Source organism: Mustela lutreola, chromosome 4, assembly GCF_030435805.1.
Source record: "Mustela lutreola isolate mMusLut2 chromosome 4, mMusLut2.pri, whole genome shotgun sequence".
Classification (NCBI taxonomy): domain Eukaryota; kingdom Metazoa; phylum Chordata; class Mammalia; order Carnivora; family Mustelidae; genus Mustela; species Mustela lutreola.
Window position 1 is genome coordinate 144,018,797 of NC_081293.1, and position 22,230 is coordinate 144,041,026.

General features: G+C 34.5%; 1 protein-coding gene across 1 annotated transcript in view; it reads right to left on the minus strand.

Annotated features, from left to right (window-relative positions):
- The window catches only part of CRPPA (CDP-L-ribitol pyrophosphorylase A), a 311,086-nt gene that overhangs the window by 129,722 nt on the left and 159,134 nt on the right, over window positions 1–22,230 (minus strand). The window contains exons 7-8 of the mRNA XM_059171274.1: window positions 18,782–18,874; window positions 18,206–18,298 (exon numbers count right to left, since the gene is read on the minus strand). Of these exons, the coding sequence (XP_059027257.1) occupies window positions 18,206–18,298; window positions 18,782–18,874 (186 nt within the window). The remainder of the gene's footprint in view (window positions 1–18,205; window positions 18,299–18,781; window positions 18,875–22,230) is intronic.

The following is a 22,230-nucleotide window of genomic DNA, read 5'->3' on the forward strand; positions in this document are numbered from 1 at the left end:
GGAAGGATGGTCAAAATCAAAGTTATGGTTTTTATCAAATAATAAATTAGAAAGAATTGGTAGATAGACCAGAGACTCTCTGAATCCACACAACAGATACTGCAAAATTATTTACCTATCTATACAGAAAAGTACATTGTGTGAGTCAGGTCCAGCATCTCACAACACCGTTTTTCAAAAGAAATACAGGGAGATAACAAAAGATGAAAATGGTCAATATTAAACAGATCAAAGTAAGAGCATGCATGGAATACTATGCAGCCATCAAAAGAAGTGAAATGTTTCCATTTGCAACAACGTGGTTGGAAATAGAGGATATTGTGCTGAGTGAAATAAGTCAATCAGAGAAAGACAATTATATGATCTCCCTGATATGAGGAATTTGAGAGGCAGGGTGGGGACCTTGGGGGTAAGGGAAGGAAAAAATGGAACAAGAAGGTATCGGGAAGGAGACAAACCATAAGAGACTCTTAATCTCACAAAACATACTGAGGGTTGCTGGGGGGAGGGAGTATGGAGAGGATGGAGACATTGGGGAGTGCTGTGAATTGTGTAAGCCTGATGATTCACAGACCTGTATCCCTGGGACAAATAACACATTAAATGTTAATAAAAATAATTAAAAATAAAAAATAACTTTAGAGAAACTTCCATCTCACCTCAACTATTTATGAAGTACATAGATTCTATTAATGAAAATTAATGAACTGTATTTTCATTTTTTACTGTGCTTTTCAAAAGAAAAAGGAACTTTTAATGTTGAATCATTTCATTTTACAACAAGTTTTTTTTTTAAAGATTCTATTTATTAATAAAAGAAAGTGTGGGGGCACCTGGGTGGCTCAGTGGGTTAAGCCTCTGCCTTCAGCCAAGGTCATGATCCCAGGGTCCTGGGATCGAGCCCCGCATAGGGCTCCCTGTTCAGCAGGGAGCCTGCTTCCCTTCCTCTCTCTCTGCCTGCCTCTCTGCCTACTTGTGATCTCTGTCTGTCAAATAAATAAATAAAATCTTTAAAAAATAAAAAAATAAAAGAAAATAAAAGAAAGTGTGAACAAGCATGAATGGGATGAGGGGCAAAGAGATGAAGAAGCAGACGCCCCCACTGAGCAGGGAGTCTGACCAGGAACTCGGGACTAGATCCCAGGATGCTGAGATCATGACCTCAGCCAAAGGGCAGATGTTTAACCAACTGAGCCACCCAGGTGCCCTATTTTGGAACAAATTTAAATTAACACCATCAAGCAATTCAATGTATAATTCTGATGAATAGAAGCTCATTAAAAGTTGTAAGCTATCATGAAAATTCGGAGCACATGTTTAACAACTCATCTATAAATCTTAAAATACCAGCAAAACTATTAGGTTGAGAAATGAGGGCATTTAACCAAAGTAGTAAATAAAGAATATTTCACATTAAAATATTAGCCATAGAAAAGATTTATACATTTTTATTGATTCAAAGAATTAAAAAGTAATTTTTATAGTATCAAGACAAATGTCATATTTGTATACCCATTTTGTTTCAGATCCTTATGTAAAAGATCAAAAAGTAACAAAACGAGAACTTCACATTTTTAAACAGGCAGTAGGAAAACGTAACATAGTTTGAGAACATGCTTAGAAATGATCTTTTTCTTCTGATTTCACAAGGTATTTCTCCTTTAGGAATAGAAATCTGCCACTGTTGTATTATGGGACAATTACGTGAAACATTATATATCTTTTCAATTAACATCTGTACCATCTGTAACAAATTTTAGAATCAAAAGGTAACAGCAAGCACAATGATTAATATGAAGCATTGACTTGCTAAACTAGTATTATTTAAAACATATTAAATCACTAAAGTAAGTTACAAAAACCAGGTATGTGGTTCTTCACTAAGTTTGGCATAATCCTCTTTATATATTTTAATGACTTGTCAAAATTTTATTTTACATGATCAAGCTTATTACACATTAACCAACAATCTATAATTATTATCAAGGTTGTCTGCAGGCAGTGATTTAAATAAGCATTACATGGTATGTTTAAAAAAATAAATAATGAGTATCTTTGGAGTTCACAAATAAATGCTAACCACTACAAAGTCCATTTAAATTTATAAACATTTGTTCTATTTTTATATACCTACTTTTTCAAGTGATTCTTGACATTTTTAATATGCTTCAACAGGCAAAAACAATAAAAAAATTTTCAGGAGATAAGTTATTTTGAATACTATATGGTAAAAACAAAAAGTATTCAAAAACGTGATCAAGGGGATCAAACGCAGGTATATGATATACATAAAACATATTAGCATAGCCTCCACAGATTCATCCTATGTCTTTTATTAAGTATGGCAAAAATACTTTAATAATTTTAGCAATTAATGTTTTTTAACAACTTCAGGAATAGGAAATTCATACTGTAATAAAGAAAAGCAACAGGAAATTATGGTCTTATCAAAATTTCTTTTGAATTATTTGATAATGTTAAGCTTACATTAATTATATAAAGGATACAGAAAAACTGTGCTAATTTAAGGGAACTTAAAAACATCAGCCTCAAAAAAACAAAACAAAACAAAAAATCAGCCTCAGGGGAAAATGCAATTCTCAAAAATTCCGATTACAATGCTTCCAATAACAAATTAGAAGATCAATGGTGCTTTCCTATGGACTATTTTTTATTAAAATATAGAGCTAACTAACCTTTTATTTCTGAGAACATTTTTTTTTTTCCAGGAAGCTACATCATGTAAGAGAACTGACCTGGGCCACCTGGATGGCTCAGCTGCTTAAGCATCAGAATGAGGCTTCAGCTCAGGTCATGATTTCAGGGTCATGGGATCAAGCCCCATGTTGGGCTCTGGGCTCAATGCAGAAGTCTCCTTAAGACTCTTTCTCCTTCCTCTGCACATTCGCTTCCCCACAAAGGATAAATATATAAATCTTAAAAAAAAAAAAATAGAACTGACCCATTATAAAGGCGGATCAAATAAAACATAGTCTAAAACTGCAATGTCTACTAAAGTAGCCATTAGCTATATGTGACTATTTACATTTAAATTCAAAATTATTAAATTCAAATAAAACTGAAAATGCAGTAGATATACTTCAAGTGCTCATAGCAACAGGTAGCTAGTAGTTGCCATAGACATGAATACAGCAATCAAACATTTTTTCATCATTGCAGAAAGTGCTAATGGGCTGTACTTGCCTGGAACAAAAGAAGGTTGTAAAATATCATGCTCATCATATATCTCATTAATTGTTTTGGTCGTTAACTTATGTGTCTGTGTAATAAAAAGGATTTATTTTTTCCTGACTAAATGTTATGTTACTAGTTTAATCCTACAATTAAAAATGCTAGAAAAATTCTCTCTCATATACAAAATTAATATAGAGTCTGACCCAAAACCGACTGAGCTTTTTCTTATTTACATATATTTCTGAAAATGTGGATCAGTATGAATGTATGAACATAATACTCTTAAACTGAGATGGTTCCAGCTTCTATTTCTGCCTAAGTAGGAGTAAAAGGGATCAGACTTACCTTTCCCCTTCAAACAAATAAGTTAAGTACACAAACTAAACCAAACTAAGATTTTTAAGACATGACACACCTGGCAACAAGGGACAGCTCTGAAGGATGAGAACAGATGGGATGAGCCCTATGTCTGCAGCAATTTACTTCCTTAAAACGGTTTCCAGGCCATGGCACATTGAAAGGAAAGGTGGATATGTGGGTTTCAAAGCCTAGGTGGGTAGGGTTCACAAGGCAAAATTCCAGAGAGGAAAGAGGTATGAAGAGTGAGAAGGCTGGTGATTATCAGGCTAACTCTCTCCCATATTCAGCAGAGTACTGATCAGTGCATGCATTTGAGAATAAAAACAAGCTGAGGTGGGGGAAAAATTCAATGGAGGAGACTAGATAGAATGGTGCCTGATGCACCCCCCAGGTCAGGAATAATGGTGGGAGCCATGAGCCAGGATAGAAGGTTTCATAATTTACAGGTCATTAGGTAAAATACTAAGAAGTGTTTCGCTTCAGTTGTGAAGAATATAAGACCTACGTAATACACTAATTAATCTGATCTAAAAATAGCAACAATGCCTAAAAGGATCAAATAGTTTCCAACAATGTCCCAGGAAAAAAAACTAAAAAAATATTCACGTCCCAGGAAAAAAGCTAAAAAATATTCACAGTAATAAAAATAATAACCAATACCCAACAAGGTAAAGTTCACAAATTCTAACAGCTAATCAAAATATATAAAATGTCCAAAAAAGCAGAAAAATATGACCCATAGGGAGAAAAACCTATCAAAACCAATTCATTAATGACACATTTATTAGAATGAAAAAGGACATTAAAACAAATTTACAACTATGTCCCATTGTTCACAATGCTCCAGGAAAGAATGTATGTGTTAAGTAGGAAAAAAGAAAATGTAAAAGAATCCTATACCTAACTTATAAAGATGAAAATATCATCATCTTATATTTTTCAAAAATACACTGGAGGGGCTTAACAGCAGACTAGACATTGTTGAAGATCAGTGAATTTAAAAGTATAATGATAGCAACTATTTAAAATGAAACAGAAAAAAAGAAAAAGAAACAGAAATTAGTGAGATATGAATCAACTTCAAACAATCTAAAATACAGATTAATTGGAGTTCCAGCAATATAGCTGGAAAATTTTCCAAGTTAGGTGAAAACTAAAAATCCACACAGCACACTTTAAACACACACACACACACACACACACACACACACACACACACACTCACTCACTCTTTCAGGCATAAAAACACCAGGAAAGTACCCATAAAAAGGAGATAAATACATCACTTGAAATTGACTCAGAGCTGGTATCAATGTGCCAATTAGCGACAAGGATATTAAAATGGGTACCATAACTGTTTATCATTTATTCAAACGTTAACTAGGGAAATAGAAAATATAAAGGGTAAAAAGGACACAAACTTCTAGAAATGAAAAATGTAATGCCTAAGATGAAAGACACGGTGTATTTTTTCCAAATTCAGGCCTGTGCAAGTCTGCAAACACAGAATGGCACAAGGAGGTACACCCTCACAGCGCATATGTGTACTGGGCTCAACTCTATGGCCAGGGGGAACTAGAAACATCTGCTTGGCACATGCTTTCAACATGGATTAAGAATAAACTGAGAAATACCGAAGAATGAGTGAATACTTCATTCTACTGATATATTGCAATCTTAACATTTATTACAGGTTTGAAGGTAACTTTTTCTTCAATTTTATATTTATGACAGGTGCACAAACTTTTTACTTAAAAGGCTTATAGATTCATTTAATTGAAGAAGATCGATTCTAAGAAAAAACCCTAGTTCACCTGTTAACATTATAGTTATCTAGGAAGTCAATCAGTGTATCACACAATCCAAATAAAATGTAGAAATAGACTAGGAAAAGCAATTGCCAACTATAATCCATATTCTTTGCTTTCAAACTTTTGTCTTCATCAAATAACTTAGTATTTCTTTTTAAACTTATCGGGCAATGCTATCCATATGAACCAAAAAATAAAATTAATGATCATAAACACATATTTTAAAATTTGCTTAATATATTAGTAAGCCACTTAAAATTAAATAAATATAAAAGGTAAGTCTCCTCCAAAAATGTTGGAGAATTACTCCCCAAATTCAATTTTTAAGAGAAAAAATAGATTTTCTCTTAGGAATGAGCAACACTTCAAAGGTTAATGCTACTTTTTAGCATAAATCTAGAAAATAACTTAAGACATAATCAGTCTTAGACACAACAAGATGTGCTTCCAAACATGAAGAATAAAGATATGATTCACAAAATCTAAAAACATATATGTAAATTAAACAATTATACTTGCTGAATGGAAACACAATTTTTCTAAAAAGATAACATGAAAAAAATTGAACTACACTAAAAAGAAGGATAACATAAATCAAGATCATAAAACTCATAGTTTAAATTTACACATGGTAAGTAATACCCTAAAATCTCAGATAGATGCAGTATTATTCTCCTTAAGAAAACACAGCTATTCCTTGAGATGCATACCTAGCCACCCTCATTCCTGCAAGTCACCACAAAGCATCTATTAATGGTAGGCAACACTGCAACAAGATGGAGTAGGAGACATTATGACTAGAAATGCCAAGGCGAGTTCAAATCAATAAACATTTCTGAATGTCTACACATGCTCGTTGGGAAAAGGGAAAAGACTCTGAGCACAGGAGTGTTAAGGAAGGATTCCAAGAAGAAATATGATCACTAAAATTTTAAGGCAGGAGAAACACTAGAAAAATGGTGTTTTGGGTCAAAAAACTCACCAGAATCAACATACATCTGTCAAACAATATGGCACACAGGTTACAAAAGTTCCTCAGCAGAAGGCCAACTGTGTGGTGAGGCAATGAGAAGCAGGGTGATAAAAGCAAGAAAAACCAGCTGAGACCAAGTCTTTATGCTCTTACTGAGCTTTGTCCAGTAAGGGGATGAGAAACCTCCAGAAGGTTTTGATAGAGAGAGTACCTCTTCATTAGCAATTAGCAAAATCTGTCATGGTAGCAATGAGGAGGTCAGACTGAAACAAAAAAGAGACTGCGGGGAGGGACCCAGCTCTTGGAGGGAGGACAATACGTTCCATTTTTTTTTTTTTTTAAACATCATGAACTTGAACACTTCCTCTCAAAACTGAGAAGAATGATTTAGACTGGAGATAAAAACATATGAATTGGCACATGAGTGATACTTTAAAACAGGGGACTCGATGACCCCAAGAGTATATGCCTACTAAAGAAACACCTAACATGTATTTTAGGTAAAGATACTAATTAACAGTGGCAAACAGTTTAGAATTGAGAAGCTCAACCAAAGTCTAGGAAACTACAGTCCATGGGGCCAATCCAGCCTCCTGCCTTTTTTTGTAAACCAACTTCTCCTGGAACACAAACACATTCTATCCTTTCCATCTCATCTATGACTACTTTTGCACTAGAACAGCAGAGTCCAGGAGTTGTAACAAAGACCATATTGGCTCAAAAAGCCTACCATTTTTAGTATGTGGCTTTGTATAAGAAAACTTTGCCAACCCCTAATACAAAAAAATTATCTCAATGCAGGCACAGAAAATGACATCAATTATCTCCTATAAAGTAAGAGCATACTACTGAGTGGTTTTTCAGATCCTTTTCTTCTTCAACAACTTAGGTCTCTATTACTCAAGGGGGGCAAGTATTGACATCTCTAAAAACAAAACATCATTTGGTAAAGTAAAATAAGCACAGGGATAATGACATGTACCATACTCAACTCTCAGGATTGCTGTAAGGATTAAATGGGATCATTTATATTAAAAGGAAAGAATCGTGATTCATTATTTCAAGCAGTCAGTTAAGTGTCTGTTATTACCAACATTAACATAATTATACTAATAATAAGAATTAGCAGGCCACATTTTCAGAGGCAGAAGAGGGTCTGAGGATTATAAATGTAGTGGGAGTTCCATTTCTTAGAAATGGGAAGAGCAAAACACACAAGATCACAGTTCTCACTGGTGGGGCAAAAATCCAGAACTCAGTCATTACCATAAAAAGAGTAAACTAAAAAATTGGAATCTGTAATTCTCTCTCAAAAAATCGAAGAATGGCACAATACTCGAAGTACTTAAAAGAAACATGCAGGTGACTAGCCAGTCCAGTCATTTCCAAGTAAGAGTTTTCCAATGCCAGTACAAGGATTATCTTGGCAATACTAGCTGCATTCCACCTGAGCAGGCACCAGTGAATCAAGTATCCCAGCATTTAGGTCAAGTATAAGCTTCAAAATCCCATACAATAAAACCTCTGCTGCCTGAAAATTTAATCATACTATACTTTCCAAAAGTATCACATACAAACTTAACTGCAAGCAGGGTTCAAGCCAAAGCATGTTTGGATGAAAAAGCTTTTTGCACTGATTCCAACACCTTTCTATACTTTATAAAAGAGCAATCCAGCCTTTCCAGGAAAGTGCTTAAGTAATCTATTTTTAGGTGGCTATAAATTTTTATCCTAAAGGAATAGCATTTAGGCCTGATAATATTCTTACCATCTTCCTGCCTATTAATGCTTCAATCCATGAACAAGGTTTTGATCTTTGTTTTTGTTTTCAGTTGTGTTTTTCGACACTCCCTGGTGGTCTAGTGCTTAGGATTTGGCTCTCTCAATTCTGTTTTTCTTTGCATAGTATGAAATGGTGGTACAGGAAAGATTTCATAAAACAACATGATCCATTATACAAATCTATGTAGGACTTGGCAAAAACATTGTAATATGAAGGGTTTTTTAAAATTATGCCTTTAACTGGAATTCTATTAAAACTCAAGTATTAAGGAAGCCGTGGAAGAACGTAGCTTGACTTTCCGAGTTGGCTTTATGATAAGAGATTCTGTGTGTACACACGCATGCGCGCGCCCGCACACACACACACACACACAAACACACACACAGATGAATAAAAAGCTTTTTAATATGAGTGGAATCTTTTTCATTATCTAGGTGAACAAATGTGCAATAATCATTTGCCTAACTCAACCTTCAGAAACAAACCAGAAAGATCCTTCTCTAATGTCCCATATCTTATAGCCATTCCTTCAGTTTCACAAGATATAAAATTTGAGATTATACCTCCTCTCTCTCATTAAATCAAGAACAAATTCTTTGTGTTTCTACTTTTTAAATATATTTCGATTCCAACAATTCCAGCCCAGTCACTCTAAAACAACCCTAGTCCCAGATACCATCATTATTTCTTGGACTACTGTGATAGCCTCCTAACTAAACCAAATGCTTCAAGGAAACTCTCTGGTCACTTTCATCTATTCTCTGTGCTGTATCCAGAATGTAAATGCAAATGTTCTCACATCAGTTTCTACTGAGCAGGGCTGCTTCCTAGAATCCAAACTTGCAAGGCCCACATTGACCTTTTCCTACCCAGTGTGTGGTCCAGTCTGTTTCCGATCCACCAGCTTTCTAATGCTGACTATTCCATGTGCTACTCTGGCCATAGAGAAATGCTATTCTCCCTACTCTTAAAAGATGTGGACCTGCTCAGTCTTCCCAATTTCAGACTCTGCTCATATCCTTCAAGATCTCTTCTGATTACCTAGCATAGGCTTTTCTGACCCTTTTTATTTTCTTTTTAAGAGACGGAGGGGGAAGGGGGAAGGGAGGGAGAGAGAGAGAATCATAAGAACTTCTGCAGGGGCCCATCTCACAAACCTGGGATCATGACTTGACACAAAATCAAGAATCAGATGCTTAACGGACTGAGCCACCCAGGTGCCCCATTTCTGTCCTTTTTTCAAAGAGATGTAGTTAAAACTCTCAACTTGGAGGTGGTGAATGAAAAGAACAATGACCAAGATATGCTGTCAACTCCCAGGCTGAGGATCACTTCCCAAGCTAACACTGGCCATTGGATTAAATTTATGTTATTGAAAACCCTTCATCTTTGAAAGAAAATAAAAGTATTTCCTTACCAATAGAGTAAGATAATATGGAACACTCTTTTAAAGATGCAGTTTTTTTAAATATTACAGTAATAAATAGCACATATATACATCAAGATGCTTATCACACAGATGTTCAACAAATGTTATATTTATCTATATTAAGTCATCAGTTAGGTAATCAAGATAATAGGATAGTTCACTCTAAAGCATTAAGTATGTTGCACCTAAAATAAGTTTAACGTGAATAGGAAAGACGATGCACTGGAGCTTTAATGATTAAGGAATCATTCTCAGAAGGCAGGGTCTGGGATAGACATAAATGGAAAGATTCTTTGAAATGAAAGGAAGACTAATCTTGCAATCTTGCAAGTGTTTTTTAAAGAGATTTTTAAAAAAGGTGGGGGATGGGGCGCCTGGGTGGCTCAGTGGGTTAAAAAAAAAAGGTGGGGGAGAGTAACTGCAAAAAGGAAAAATTTAGATGTAACCTAATAAAAAGTGGACTACCAAAAGAAGGTAAGAAAGAAAGGGACAGGTGCAAGAAGAAGAATCAAGCAATCAATAAGCCAGAAATCTTGAAATAAGGGGAGGGTTGGAAGTTGGGTGAGCCTGGTGGTGGGTATTGTGGAGGGCACATATTGCATGGAACACTGGGTGTGGTGCATAAACAATGAATACTGGTAAACTGAAAAAAAAATAAAATTCAAAAAAAATTCTCAAAATGGCTCAAGGTAGGAATTCTATACCACCTGATCCATTTTTAATATGACTGCTATAACCAGAACTGCTCTCCTATACTTGTACATAAGGCACATGCATTACGGGTTATACAACAGCAAAAGGCCTTGACAACATGTTCTAACATAGAAAATATTTTTAGAAAGAGAAGTCACTTAAATGGCTTTAAGGGCATCCCACTCTGTTTTCAGATAAAGACTCTGAATTAAAGCTCAGAGACATGAAGATAAATAGACGCTTATTATTTTCAGACCTACTCCTTGTACCTTGAACCCCATTCCAGGCATATCATCCTTACTATGCCAAAGATCTCCTAAAACTTAAAACAATAGTCAAATATTTGTATTAAATACCACCTTTTAACAATATAATTTATTTTCTACAACAAATACAATCTTGTAAAATAGTATAATAAAAATATACCAAGCCCAATGGCACCTGGGTGGCATAGTTGGTTAAACACATGCCTTCAGCTCAGGTTATGATCTCGGGGTCTTAGGATTAAGCCCCATGATCAGTGGGAAATCAGCTTCTCCCTTTTCCTCTGTCCTTCTCCTCTACTCATGTTCTCTATCTAAAAAAATAAATAAATAAAATCTTAATATATATATATGTATATACATATATATATGTATACATATGTATATATATATATATCAAGCCTGACTTTAACCCATACAAGAAGTCAACATAATACATATAAAGTATGACAAGTAACTATAAAATAAATGATAGTGAAAACATATTTGGTTCCCTTTTTGTAAAGAAGTAGCATAACACAATTGAGCTAAAGGCCCTTATTTAAAATAGAATCCAGGGACGCCTGGGGGGCTCAGTCGGTTAAGCCAGAGTCCTGGGATTGAGTCCCACATCAGGCTCCTTGCTCGGCAGGGAGCCTGCTTCTCTCTCAGCCTCTGCCTGCCACTCTGCCTGCTTGTGCACTTGGCATGCTCGCTCTCTCTCTCTCTCTCTCTAACAAATAAATAAATATATAAAATCTTTAAAAAAATAATAAAATAGAATCCAGTATACAAAACAAACAAACAAAAAGCTAGTAGGAGAAATCCCCAGGTTTATTTTTTGAAAAAGTGAATGATCAAAATTGCTCAACTCCTTTTCTAGGCCTAAAGTTAATTTAAGCTAACAAATAAGACTAGCTTCATTATTTGGTTCCTGTGCATTTCATGTTACATTTAAGGAACTGATTTAGATGGAAAGCACCAGCAAAAAAAATCATAAACAATTTTGTTCATCTGACTGAATTCAGTGGACTTCCCAAATTAGGAAAATAAATAGTAATTTCAAGCCCTATGCTTAATCAAGAAAAATTAACTCATTAAACTAGAAAAAGAACTCCAGAATTTGTTCCTTTTGATATTCTGTTAGAACATCACTGTATGAAAATAACTGTAATTCATTACAAGAATCACTTAAAACTTGCAAGGTGTATCCCAGGAGAACGATATCTTGACCTAAGTTATATGCCCAATGCAATTAATCTCAGGGAATTTTAATATACTACAACGAAAACTTCCTAGTAACCATTTATCCATAGGCAAAGATCTCCTAAAACTTGTAATAACAAACAATTCTATTCATCATCTCGTACAAGAACTTTATCATTCTTCATTTTGGAGTTCAGTATGAATCCCTACACAACTAAAATTTCAAAAAGGTTCTCAAGGTATTTTAAACTAGGAATGAGCTATTATTATTTTAGGCAGGAAATATTTTAGACTTTATTACCAGAAAACAAATGGAAACATTTGTAGAATTCATGGAAATGACTGCATTTCTACCACTAAATCTATCCATACCATGAAAGAGAAAACCTTAATGCATCTTAAGCAAAATATCAAAAAATTCAGTAAACAGTAAGATATTTTCTAAAGGAAAAGTAAAAACTACAGTAGCAAAATGGTTAAGACTGGAATAGAAGGATTTAGACCAACTCTATTGGTCATTCTTTGGCCACTAAACACACATGTGTGTATGCACACACACAAGCACACACACAAACACACACACAAAACATCTATTCAAAATTAAACACAAACTAAGGGCCTGAAAGATACACATAATAAAAAGTAAATACAGTATGATGGCAGGGAGAATTACAACAGCCAGCTCTCTTTTGTTTTTTAAGAACTTGTGACCTAAAAATGAATTTTCTCAGTCTAGTAGTAATAGGGTTAAACAGGAGCAACTGTACAGAATAAACAGTTAAGTAAAAGGTGACAAAGGTACATGTTTAGGATCTGGTAAAAAATTTAACAGGAACACAGATTTGTATAAATTAAATTCAGTAAAGCCTCAATACCTTGTGAAGCAAAGAAAGAAACCATTAGTACTTAAAAGAAAGAATCAATGTTTTTCCAACTGTCATTTGTTCTTTATTAGGAAGGAATATTAAATACATATATGTCTGTATGTGTATTTTTAACCTTTTTCCATATTATTTAACACATTCACGAACGCATAAAAGTAACAATATATAGGATACATTGCACATTGGATTGATTCTGTTCCTAGCTCTGCCATTGGTGAGCTGTGGAAACTTCTGGAAATAATTTACATCACTGACAATTTCCCCAGATGTGGAAGTATCAAGTGTCAATGGATGGTGGTTTTCTATTTTTTTATTTGCTGACATGTTCAAATATTAAACATTTTGAAGTATTTTAAAGATCATATATTCTGATCTGTTATGTCAATAAACTACTTCCCAGTAACTAGAACTAAATTAGGCACTTATGAAGGTTTATTTATGTTTTTCAAAGCATTAAAATTCCATATGGTAATTTATGTTTATTTACGAAAGTAAATTCATGAAAAGATTCCTATCTCTCATAAAGCACCAATAAAATTCTTGTCTACATAGCCAAAAAAATTAGAGCTCTTATGTAATTATCCAGGTAATTACCATGAAATTATTTTGTAATGAGGAAGTGATAAAAAAAATTTTATCAAATAAAAGTAAAGAATTTGCTTCATTTCTCAGCTTTGAACTTCTAATTGTTTGTTGCCAATTTCTTTCTGCTTTTAAAAATTAAACATTTCATTGGTGTCTATTATATGAAACAGCTTTGTTCACTGAAAAAATAAGCTTTAAATAAGAATAAACTGCCCATTCTCTCATCTGATAATAGTAGGAAAGGATGTATTGCACAAACCTTTCCAGAGCCAAATAAATTAAAATCTTTCACTTTCTGCACCTGGAAAGGAATTTTTTATAAGTTTTACAGTTGGTTTTACATAATCTTGGCTGGGAAACAGCTATACTTTTGCTTCCTGATATTGTCTTCTCCAATGCTGGAGAAAAACAGTGCCCTGATCATTAATTGCTAAGCGAAAAACTGAACCTATAATTCAGATTCTTAGCACTTTTGAGTCTTGTTTAGTTTAGGTAAAAGCCTCCCCCCCACCTCTGGTGGCTGGAGGGAGTGATTTTTATATCAGAAACTATTAATTTACCTTTTACTATTTTAATATATTACTCTGTTTTTCTAAATATTCATCACTATTTGAACAGTGAATGAACATGACAGGAGTAGAAAATAAAGAAATGAACATGCCCCATGTTGATTGCTATTATATCAGGTGATTCCAAAGAAAGCTTTCAGAAAATCCTCTTCAGAGTTGCAATCTGAAGAAGGTGCTAACTGTGTATCCCCCCACTGGTAACTGTGAAAAAGTGAAGGCAAACAGTAACTTTAGTCAACTCAAGATAAAATCTTGATTCCTTGATAACTTATAATGAGTGATAGATTGAATAGCACCAGAAATGACATTAGAAAGGGCTCTCAAAATGTGATTCCTACACAATTTAGCTTAACAAAAGAAAGCTTTGGTTTTCATGTTTAAAGGTTTTTCTTCTTAAAAGACATAGGAAAGAACCTATATTTTTTAAATTCCTTTTTGCCAGTCTCTAATTAAAAAAGAAAAAAAAAACTTTTTTTTTTTTTTTTCTTTCAAGTTAGGAGCATTTTCCTAGTACAGAACATGCTTGTTATCTGATTAGGTGTTTCCAAAGGTTCACAGTTAAAAGGCTACGTAGTGTAACAAATGTCATCCTAAAATATAAATTCAATCAGAAATAAAAATTCATAAATTGACCCAACCCAACTGTATCTGCCAACTTTAAGAATGACATCTATTTTAGCCCAGTCAACATTATTAGTCTCTAACTGATCACAGAAATTTGAACAATTCTGATGATTTGATATAACTACAATAAAATTAAGTTACAATCTACCAAAACTTTGGCTTTTATCAACTTGATCAAATTAATATTGGTAAACTTTAAATCCTACTCAACACCATCGACAAATGACAACTTGGCCAAGTTAGACTGCTTAAAATAAAAAAACTAAAAATAATGAAGTAACAGTGCCAAAGAGAATTTTGAACAATGTATCAATAAAAGATATTTTTACAAGACTTATGTCCAAAAATATTTTTTGTAAAAATGTCCACTTGAAATGAAGCATGTCACAACTTACAATGTTCATAAGAGTAAGCAAAGATATTTCTTTTTTAAAAAGATGATTTTTTTTGATAAACAGCTGCTTTTTGTAGATAAAGTCCTATGTTTTTCTACTTTTCATGGTGAATCTTTTAAGTAGATTTTATTTATGTTTTTATTTTTTTAATTTAACAGAGAGAGATTACAAGTAGGCAGAGAGGCAGGCAGAGGGAGAGGGGAAGCAGGCTCCCCGCTGAGCAGAGAACCCAATGCGGGGCTCAATTCCAGGAACCTGGAGATCATGACCTGAGCCGAAGGCAGAGGCTTAACCCACTGAGCCACCCAGGCGCCCCTTAAGTAGATTTTAAAATAGAAGCATCCTACCTGTCAGTTTATCTCGGGACAACAGAAACTTCCTACAGTCAGTCTTTCCTAACACATTTCAGTTTCATAAAAGTCAAGGAGAAGTTAATCTTCAGAAAATCAACATCCTGAAATAAAATCTAATTACGCTAAATACCTGCCTACCAAAAACCAACAAGTGTTTTGCTCCCTCCAAGGGATAAACGTTCCAGATGAGGTTGAAGGTTACCTGTACTTTTGAAATGACAATTAACAGATAATTCCAGAATATTTTTCTGTAACTCCTTGAGAAAATAAGAGACAATGTGGACTTCACCAGCATGGCAGACATCCACCAATTTTTGGCACTTAAAACCTAATCAAGTTCTTTTGTTCGTTTTTTTGTTTTTGTTTGCCAAACAAATGCCCCAGCTTAACTTCAGCCCCATTTCTTCCAAAAATTTGTCCTTGTAGAGTGAAATATGGGCACACTGCAAATGACCACCTTAACTAGCCTTTCAGTTGAAAAAACCCTCACAAACACCTAATTAAGCACAATTTTACTTTGCACCTGCCTGATTCCTACTAAGTCTTCCTCTGCGCAGATGGACAGAAACTGGAAGTTGTTAAACCCTCGCAGAGGAAAAAAAGACCATTGTACTACAGTTCAGCAGGGACAAATAGGTTTTTAAACATTTACAATACATGTGTTCAATAACTACTGAATCACATAACTCCAAAATAAAAATGAATGTATTTTTTCCATGACTTGATGTCATTTTAGATTTTCTGGTAAATAAAACCTACCTGTCCAGGGAAGCAAATAAACTCTTTGACCATTCTCAGAATTTAGAATTGCTTAACAAAAGCCTTATTAAAAACAAAACTTAAAACAAAACAAAAAAATAAACCTTCCATGATGTGATTTAATCTTCGAGCAAATCAATTCAGATAAAAGCAAAGTAGGCACATCATAGTCTATGAGCTTCCTATTACATCTTCCTAATTACACACATATGTAGTGTTTACTTACACCCCCAGACATTATATGTATATATGTATGTATTTTTCCACTTGATTATGTGCAAATTATGTCCCCAGATATTTACATCCAAGTTTAAGTCTTTTACGTATTTTGGAATAATAATATTTTATACAAACTACTACTTTGGGGAATATTTGACTGGTTCTGCTCAATTTTAAGTCGTAGGAACACTGATATGTCCTTTTAGCCATTTGGGGGCAAGTACTATCAGAAAGCAATATAGCATGATACCTTTTATGATCATTTACAAGACAATTCAAAAACCCAGACATATTTACTTGCCTGTCAATCCAAGAAAGCAGCATTTTTAAAATTTTTTTAAAGATTTTATTTATTTATTTGACAGAGATCACAAGTAGGCAGAGAGGCAGGCAAAGAGAGAGAGGAGGAAGCAGGCTCCCTGCTGAGCAGAGAGACCAATGTGGGGCTCCATCCCAGGACCCTGGGATCATGACCAAGCCAAAGGCAGAGGCTTTAACCCATTGAGTCACCCAGGTGCCCCAAAAGCAGAATTTCTTATTCTACCTTTTTAATGCTTCAGTTCATCCTAAGGATACAGATTCTAGATGTATTATAATGACATTTTCCTATGAAGTTTAATAATAACTTTAATATTCCTGTGCTGAGTCTACATACATGAGTCCATATACAATGAGAAAAGAATGGGTGAACAAATTTTACTCAGGCAGTAGTAACAACTTTCCAATCTTAAGTAAATATTTTACAATGTTTATAGTATACAGACTTATAATAGTACTATCCTCAAAGTAGTGCTGGGAGACATTTACTCCTTAACTAGAGGTTTATCTGTCTTTTTCCTTAGTTTAATACAGAACACCAGAAAAGGAAAAGAAAAATTCTGGTACTTACTGGGATATATAAAATGAACTCAAAAGGAATAAACAGAAAACTGAATTGAAATATTAATGGAAAAGATACAAAGAACAGAGGTTGAGATACAATAGGTGATAAATAGAACAGTTTTAAAACTGGAACACGGGGGCACCTGGGTGGCTCAGTGGGTTAAGCCGCTGCCTTCAGCTCAGGTCATGATCTCGGGGTCCTGGGATGGAGTCCCGCATAGGGTTCTCTGCTCAGCAGGGAGCCTGTTTCCCTCTCTATCTCTCTGCCTACCTCTCTGTCTATTTGTGATTTCTGTCTGTCAAATAAACAAATAAAATCTTTAAAAAAAAAAAAAACTGGAACACGGTCATAGAGGTCATAGCAAGAAAGTAAGCTCAAGAATCCATAAAGAAGAGTTTCTTTGAGGCTTGGATAAATTTCCTCAAGGATGAAATTTTGTTAAAAATAAAAGTTGAGGAGCACCGGGTGGCTCAGTGGGTAAAGCCTCTGCCTTCGGCTCCGGTCATGATCCCAGAATCCTGGGATCGAGCCCCACATCGGGCTCTCTGCTCAGCGGGGAACCTACGTCCCCCTGTCTCTCTCTGCTTGCCTCTCAGCCTACTTGTGATCTCTGTCTGTCAAATAAATAAATAAAATCTTGGAAAAAAGAAAGAAAGAAAGAATAAGGGGTAGCTCAAGTGGTTAGGCATCTGACTTGATTTTTTAGCTCAGGTCATGAACTCAGAGTTGTAAGACTGAGCCCTGCATTAGGTTCCACGCTGGGTATGGAGTCTGTTTAAGATTCTCTCTCTCCCCCTGCTCTCCCCAACCAAATTAAAAAAAAAAAAAAAAAGACTCTTGCCATTTGCAACAATGTGGACGCATCAAGAAGCATAATGCTAAACAAAGTAAGTCAGTCAGAGAAAGACAAATAGCATATGATTTCATTCATGTCTGGAATTTAAGAAACAAAACAGATAGCTTAAGGGAAGAGAAGGAAAAATAAAATATGATAATAAAAAAGAGAGGGAAGCAAACCATAAAGACTCAACTATAGAGAACAAACTGAGGGTTCATGCATGGAGGGAAGTGGGTGGGGATGGGCTAAATGTGTGATGGGGATTAAGAAGGGCACTTGTTGGGATGAGCACTGGGTATTATATATAAGTAATGAATCACTGAATTCTATTCCTGAAACTAATACTACACTAGACTATGTCAACTTCAATTTATTTTTTTAAATATTTGCATTAATTTACTTACTGAAATAACAACAACAGGATAGAGAATGGAAAGATTACTCTCTTCGAGCATGTTCAGTAACCTCTGGGTTTCCTCAAAATCAGAGGACATAACCTGAAAGACCAGAAAAATAAAAGTGAAAACAAGTTCTTAAATGATTTAAAAGTTAATCCAAGGATAATTAAAAATTAAAGGGGAAAAAAATGGAGAACTTTCACATAAACATCCAAAACATTTACCAAGCTTAGTTTTCACTTTTTGAAAAACTTTAAAGGATACCCATAAGGTCCTACCTATTAAAATTTGAACTATTCATTAATTCAAACATGTTTCATCTTACCTGCTTCATACCAGCTGACTGAAAATGGTGTCTAAAGAAATGTCACCCTCTTCTCTTATCCCTCCTCTCTACCTTGTTAGAAAACATTATTTTCCATTTCTAAAGTTAAAAAACAAAACTTCCAAATACATACTGAATAACAGAACTCATCTATCAGAACTTAAAATCAAATAATTAAGAATCAAGAAAAAATTATTTTCCACATTACACTTATACAGAGGCTCCACTGCTTTCAATCATTTAAATTCACTACTTACATTCACACAAACATAATTATAGCATTGCTCTAAGATGATTTGCTTAAGATCTCTGCCCGCAGGACACAAAGCCCCAGACGTGACTTCTACATGCTAGGAGGAAAAAAAAAAGACAGAAGAAAAAGTTTATAAACTAGATAGGAAGACCAAACCAAAACCTAAATGACTGTTAAAAATGAGCACAAAACTGCTAGAGACACACAAAGCCAAGAATCATATATAAAAACAACATAATTCAGGCAAAAGTTTATAAAGCTACTGAGAAAAAGGCATTTGAACTAGTCCGTGACTAATGATTACGATTTTGATAAACACAGATATAGCTAAAGGAAATAGTTTTAAATAAAAAAAAGGGTATAGGATATATGCAGGGACAACCAAGTAACTGTTTTTTCTTATTCAAAGGATGTATTGCAGAACATGGTGGATAATTATTAAAAGGTTGGTTAGACAGGGTTGTTGGATGATTCTGAAAACATGTTAAATTCTACAGTTACGTAGATGTAACTAAACCTGGAAAGACTAGAACCAGGAAAAGCTGTTAAGAAATTATTATAGTGTAAGACAGAGAAATAAGACTTGAACTAAGACAATGATAGCGAAAGATGAAGAGATTACTACTAGAGGTGGTCCCAGACTAGAATTAGAATAGCACATATATTACAAAATTTCCCTAATTGGGGGCACCTGGGTAACTTGTGATTTTGGCTCAGGGGATGATCTCAGAGTTGTGAGACAGAGTCCTCATAACAGCTCCCCACTCAGTGTGAGTCTGCATCAGATTCTTTCTCCTTCTATCCCTCTCCTTCCCCCTGCACTCACTCTCTCAAACAATTAAGACCTTTACAAAAAGAAAAATTTTCCTAACATTTTTATTCCATATAGCTCAATATTCTAATAAACTTCCATTTTTTCCTTCTTATGTCAAATATGAACAAAAACTTACTTATTAAACTAGGGACTTTTTATCTATAGTATTGTAATTCCCCAGAAAGTCACATTTCCATGGTTAGCACTGGCATTACACTTACAACTCTTTCAAATCTACAGTTCTAAAATACAAAGCTTGTCACTTAGTAAAACATTAAACCCTGTACTTTTAAGAGCATTACATAGTAAGTAGGATTCATCCTAATTCTATGCAGTTTTGACATAGAATAGAGAAGGGCAAGTAATGATTTTGAGGTCTTAGCAATGCTAGAAATTAGTTGGCTCATGAATTTTAAGACTTTCTTTATAGTTTAAAGTTCTTACTGAGGGGCACCTGGGTGGCTCAATTGATTAAGCATCTGCCTTCGGCTCAGTTCATGATCCCAGGGTCCTGGAGTCAAGTCCCAAGTGGGATTCCCTGCTCTGTAGGGAGACTGTTTTTCCCTCCCCTCCTCACTTGTGCTCTCTGTCGCACGAACTCACTCTCAAATAAATAAAATCTTAAAAAAAAAAAAATAAAGTTGTTACTGAGTACAAACTTCAGAGAGAACATTAAAAAAATTAACAAAATAGTTCCATATGCATCAGCCATATATCGATAATAAAATATGGAAGAAACTGGATTTCATTATGCAACATTAAGTTTGTTCAAGGAATCCCATCTTCTAGATATTACAGGGAGACAATTTTGCAAAGGGTTTCTCATATACCCAAACATTTTAAAAGGCATTAATAGCTAATTTACTCCAGATTGACTTTTCAAAGATGTTTGCATAGCAGGCAGAATTGCAAAGATAGGTACATCTCTTCCTGGAGCAAATCTGCTTATGTTCCAGAAAATAAAGGTAGAGTCATCTCTCTCCCTGGGGCAGATCTGCTTGACATTCCAAAATAATAAAGACAATGTCTCTTTTGTAAGAGGAGAATGCGCTGACTTGCTCACAGTCCCTCAATACAAGTGCTCCCCAATATCAAAATTCTTCTTTAATGCACCCCATTGGGACTGCACCTAGTTATAACTGCATTTCCCTGTAGAAACTGCAATTCAGAAAGTCATTGCTACACTGTCATTATGCTTCTTAATGCTACTGCTGTAACAAATTATCTTTCCTCTGACCACAGAGAAAAGGTCTTACCCTAATACTTAAGGTATTAGCAAGAATGTGTGCATGCAAGTACCATATAATTCCTCAGATCCTGCCAAGTTTGACTTAACAGATGTGAAACAAGATAATCATATCATCAGTTATTAACTTCAACAAATATGAGTGAAATTTGAATTTTTAAAAATGATTGATTAAAAAATTATTTTGCATATACAGAAATAAGGTCTAGGATGAGAACATGAGAGATATTTAGCTTTGTGAGTACTGAAATGGAGAAAATTCTTAAGGACAGGGTTGAGATCCTTGAGTACAAAAACATCCTGTTTTTACCATTAGCAAGTACTTAATAGGTATTTTAAACTTACGACAATTTTTTTTAAAGGAAAAAAATCATTTCAAGAAAAATAGTCTGTGTTCTTAAAACCAACAACTTGGAAAAGATTTTTTAAAAATCCCAAAATACCACTACCTACCTAATAAATTCAAAGTTAGATAAACACCATTCCCACAATATTAACATATGCAGTAGGACAAAAGGATGCAGAAACAAAAGCAATAATGCATTCTAATGAGGTGACTTTCGTGCCTTTTTTTTTTTTTTAACTAGTTAGGAATGAAAAAAGAATAGAGTAAACCCGAAGATGATGCTAAGCTTCAGATCATTTTTCACTTCCAGAGAACTAAGCTTCTAAATGTTAAGAAAAGGGAACATGAAGAAGATTAAGACTTGGGATTTTGAATAGCAATGCATTTCATTTGTCAGTATTTGTTGACCCCCTTCTATGAGAGGGAAACAAATAGCACATTTTAACTTCTACCTCAAGCCTGGTTCTGGTCAATCATATTGTTTTTACCCAGACAAGATTTACTAGATTCAAATTCTATTCTAGAACTGTAATACCCATAATGTAGACATATCTATACCCCGAAACACTTTTTATACAAAATTTCTCCATTTCTAAGTTCTTCGTTTTAATTCACTTCTTCATGTGATTAACTTTATCTTCAAGGAGTTTGTGTAATTGGCTTTATTTTTTATAAAATGTTGACATTTTTACGTTTTTTGAGTTTTTGCCTTTAGACTCCAAGAAGAGCCTGTTTGGGAATAAACATTTGGTTCACTCTCCCCCTCACAGATTTGTAGTCACTGTTCCATGATCCACAAGCATTATGTCCTATCCTGAAACTTATATTCCATTTATCGTTCACTTATTCCCCATTCATTATGTAACCTTTTCGATATCAACATCAGGAGTTCAAATAATACATGTAGACATTGTATTTTATTATTCCTCTCATCATCTTTATAACAGACAATTTGGCTGACAGTCATATTCTTGGATTCCACTTGCATTCCCTCCAAAGTTCACAGGCACAGCTTCACTGTATTTGGATAGCGAATACTGTGGAGAT